General features: G+C 44.2%; 1 protein-coding gene across 1 annotated transcript; it reads left to right on the top strand.

Moving 5' to 3' along the window:
• The first annotated feature begins 2,697 nt into the window (after positions 1-2,697).
• Positions 2,698-3,660, top strand: LOC147708583 (taste receptor type 2 member 40-like). Its single transcript, XM_086925752.1, has one exon. The coding sequence runs from the start codon at positions 2,698-2,700 to the stop codon at positions 3,658-3,660; it is 963 nt and encodes a 320-aa protein (XP_086781878.1).
• Positions 3,661-4,458: the final 798 nt, after the last annotated feature.

Here is a 4,458-nt window from a genome sequence, read left to right as displayed (position 1 = left end):
GGTACGCCTTGTACCAGGATACATGGCTTATTCATATCTTTGGCCAGGAACCCAAGACAAAGATTTGAAGTTCTAATTAGTTTCGCAGTGGGACCTGTAATTAGTTTTAGTGTGGGATCTACACTGGCAGCAGAGGACCAAGAGTCCACACCAATATCTGAATGAGAAACACAAGAGATGAGAGGCTAGCAGTACCCATCTGCAATCATTATATTGGTCCCAGGGGTGGCCTAAGACTATGCAAGAAGTAGCGCCTCCTGGAAATAAGAAAAGTCCCAAATGTGGCATTAACAGAGGATGTCCATGCATGGGCACAGTACCTTTTCAAGGGTACAATAGCCTCTATTATTTAGCATTTCAAAATGATCGGGAAAGCCAGTTGATCATGTGTAGTTCTGAACACTTCCATGTGTTCCTTTTCCCATGGAAAATAGGACTGTGTGGGTGTGATTGTGAGTGTTTCAGGGTCGGTTAGGATTTTAGTGTATGTTATTTATTTTTCCTATTGACATTTTACCTGCCAAGGAAAGTGTCTAGCTCTTGTTGAGTTTCCTTGTTTGGTTCGCACAACCTCATTGAAAGCTATTGTCCAGGGCTTTCTTTCCTTGCCTATTTCTATTTATTTTATTTATAGAGCGCCCGAATCACCCCATTAGGGTATCTCTGCACTAGGACCGCACAAGTGAGCTAGGGAAGGACGATTAGAACAGTGAGGTTTTCAACAGTTTTCTGAATGCCAGATAATCCAAGCATTGATGCATATGAATGGAGAGTTCATTCCAGTAACGTGGGGCTAGATGGTAAAAAACTTTTCCACCTTGTCAGGTTTTTTTAAAGTGTGGGACTTGGAGCAATGCTTTAGCTCCCAAGCGGATGGGTCTGGCGGGAACATAGTTAACAAATTTATAGTTTATGTAGCTAGGGCCTAGGTTGTTTACTGCTTTGTATGCCATACAGCAGATCTTAAATTTGATCCTCTTCTGTATTGGCAGCCAATGCAGTTTTTGAAGTAAAGGGAGTGATGCAGTTCTTGGGGGTGGCATTGGTCACCAGTCGGGCTGCAGTGTTCTGAACCACTTGGAGTTTGTTTAAGGAACTTTCATTGGCTGAAATCAGCGGGGCATTACAGTAGTCCAAGCGGCTCAGGATTAGAGCCTGGATCAAGGTTCTCCTGGTTGATAGTGGTAAGAAAGGGAAAACTCTTCTGAGTAGGCTGAAGTTATGGAAACACGCTCCAGTAGTGGAAAGGGATGATCTCCCAATGTGAGTTTGTGGTCTAACCAAACTCTGAGTTTTTTTACCACCTGTTTTGGGCATGGAGTAGGACCTAAATCCTCTGGCCACCAGCTAGGGGACCATTTCACAGTGGCTTCGCCAAATAGCATACTCTCCGACTTAGCAGCATTGAGTTGGAGAAAATTGGCTTTCAACCACTCCGCTACGGCTTTCATTCCTTCTGCAAAGGTGTTCTTAATGTTGGAGTTGCATTTGTCAAATGAAAGGAGAAGTTGGGTATCATCAGCGTAAGATATGGGGATATATCCCAGCTTCCTCAATAGTCTTGCCAAGGGAGTCACTTAGATGTTAAACATGGTGGGGCTCAGCCCTGGAGCCCTGTGGTACTCCCTTGGTCACCCTGGTAGTCTGTGAGTGGAATGGGCCTCGGGTAACGGTCTGAGTTCTATCGGATAGAAAGTTGGACAACCATTTCAAAGCATTCCCTGAGAGGCCTATGTCTCCCAATCTTCTGAGTAGAGTCTGGTGTGAAATGGTATTGAATGCTGCGGAAAGGTCAAGCAGCACCAATAGTACCGCTTGACCATTTTTGAGCAACATCCTGATATTGTCCGTGACTGCCACTAGTGCGGATTCAGTGCTATATCTAGGACGGAATCCCAATTGGGAGGACTCCAGGCAGTTTGTGGATTCAGCAAAATCTGAGAGGTGTTTCTTAATGTGTTTTTCCAGGATTTTAGTGTGTAGGGAAAGTAGGAAAATGGGGCGGTAGTTAGTTATGCTATCTGCGGACATTTTAGGATTCTTTTTGTATTCTCTTCTTTTGTGCACCCTTCAACCAGTAGCCTAGCGAGGATGCCATGGGCGCTGGTGCAAGCAAGGAAAATGGTCCCTTTAACTGTGGTAGGGGGTAGTAAAATGCAGCAATTATCAGGGTTCAATGAGTCCCTCAAGGATCTGGGCCTGTGCTACTGCACCTGTTGCACCAATGGTAGATATGCCCCTCCCTTCAACGTTCTTCTGACTTTATGAACTCCATTTTACCCACTTATGATCTATTTTATCATTTCTCATTTTCACCTCCTCCATCTTCCCTGTTCTGTTTTTTCATCTCTCTTCCCTCCCCTCCAATGCCTTCTGTACACCAGATTCCCTCATTTTACTTTCTGTTCCTTCAATTACGCCACAATATTTTCATGCTTGCTAGTTCTAGTCTAGTCCCAGTCAGATATGCAAAAATCTGTCCGGGGACTCTGGCCAAGGTGAGTTGGCACCATGCATGGTTTATGCACCACAATCAACATTTAAAATCTCCAGGTCAATGCATGCAAATCTGAGAATTATTCAAATACTATTTGGGAAGCATTTTGTTGTTTGTGTCAAAGACAGTACAGACTTGATCTTTAAACTGGCTGGCCGCCTTGCCACAAAGCTTCAGTGCTGGAGTAGAAGGCATCAACCATGTTGACTGTGGAAAAGAATTATGTGCTCATGGGCATTATTTTGCTTCTGGAATACTTGTCTGGAATCCTGATCAATATATTCATCACAGTTGTGATCAGCCTGGATTGGGTCAAAAGGCAACATGTCATCCCCTGTGATATCATCGGCCTGGTCATTGCCTTTTCGAGAACATTAGTGCTGTCAGGAAACATGGTCTATGTTGTGCTCATTAATGTCTACTATGGACAGTGTGTCGCTGTTTGGGTGGATATAGTTTTCCTGTATTTTGGTATTTTTTTGAGTATCTCCAGCTTCTGGTTCACTGCATTACTTTATGTCTATTACTGTGTGACCATTGCCAACTTCCGCCAGATGCTCTTTGTTCGCCTTAAGGTGAAGATCCCTCAGCTGATGCCATGGCTGATCTTTGCATGCACTGCTGTATCCCGGTTGTATGCCCTTCCCTCACCATGGTTTCATAAAGTGTCCATCAACAATTCAGTGGCCATCTTCTTCGGCAACAACAGCAGGAAAGATTCCACAATGGAAACCGTCCACTGGAAACCTGTGCTGTACTACTTGCTTGGTTATGTCCCACCATTTCTTATATTTTGTGTTGCTGCCGTCCTCCTGATTGCATCACTCTTCAGACACACCAGGAGCATGCAAGGCTGCACCGATGCTTCCAGCTGCCCACGCATGGATGCCCACTACCGCGCAGTGAAGTGCGTAGTGGCTTTCTTCCTTTTGTTTGCAGCATACGGTGTTGCCTGTCTGTTTGAAACAATGGGTCCCTTTCTCACTCAGGAGACCTGGAATTTTTTCACCCCAGCGATTACACAGTGGTACCCATTTGTGCACTCGGCTCTCCTCATCCGGAGCTATCCCAAACTCAACAAGGCGGCAAGGAGGGCTCTACGACATGCTCAATGCTGGAAGCAGAGAGCCGCCCCTGAGGAGCAGATGCTGTCTCATAGATAGAAAACAAATTTTATCTTGATAGAAGAAATATGTAGCATCACGATTTGAAATGCCTTCAAATTAAGCGACATCAAAGACAACCCTGAGACAATGGGTGCAAGGATTGTGCACAAAATCAAGGTTTATTTGCATCTAACTGCAGACTACATATGCTGGAATTGGTAGAAAATATTTGAAACCACATAGGGGCCGATTCACAAAAGCATTATATGGGCATAACCCTACGTAAGAATGTTTTGCGACTGCAACAGCGGTCGCAAAACACTCGCAATTTACTGTCCTCTTCAACAGGGTGGTAATGCAGTCGCAAATGGGATGGGGTCCCCAGGGGACCCCTTCCCCTTTGCAAATACAGGGGAAAATAAATTTTAGGGGCAGGTGGTGATCCCAGGGACAATCTACCTGCTCTTAAAAAATTAAACAAAAACGTTTAATTTTGCTTTCTTTAAATGCATCCCATTTTCCTTTAAGGAAAACAGGATGCATTAAAAAAAGAACTGCTTTATTTTAAAGAAGTCCAAGACATGGAGGTCTGCTGAGCCCAGCAGGCCACTATACCTGGGAGGACCAGCCATTCTCAATTGGGTCTCAAATTGCAAGTGTCTCATTAATATGAATGAGGCATGCAATTTGCGACTCCATTCGTAATCGAAATCAGTATCACAGACTCTGTTGTACATACTAATTTGCGACTCGCTAATTGCAATTCGCTATTGGGACGTAATTTGAGAGTCACAAATTCCTTGGTCGTACATATGGCCCTATATGTTTTTTCTACATATGTTTAAAGCATTTTCT

The sequence above is a fragment of the Lissotriton vulgaris genome, chromosome 6, assembly GCF_964263255.1.
Source record: "Lissotriton vulgaris chromosome 6, aLisVul1.2, whole genome shotgun sequence".
NCBI classification, from domain to species: Eukaryota; Metazoa; Chordata; class Amphibia; order Caudata; family Salamandridae; genus Lissotriton; species Lissotriton vulgaris.
The sequence above is the reverse complement of the archived record's forward strand: the minus strand, read 5'-3'. Positions and strand labels throughout refer to the sequence as shown.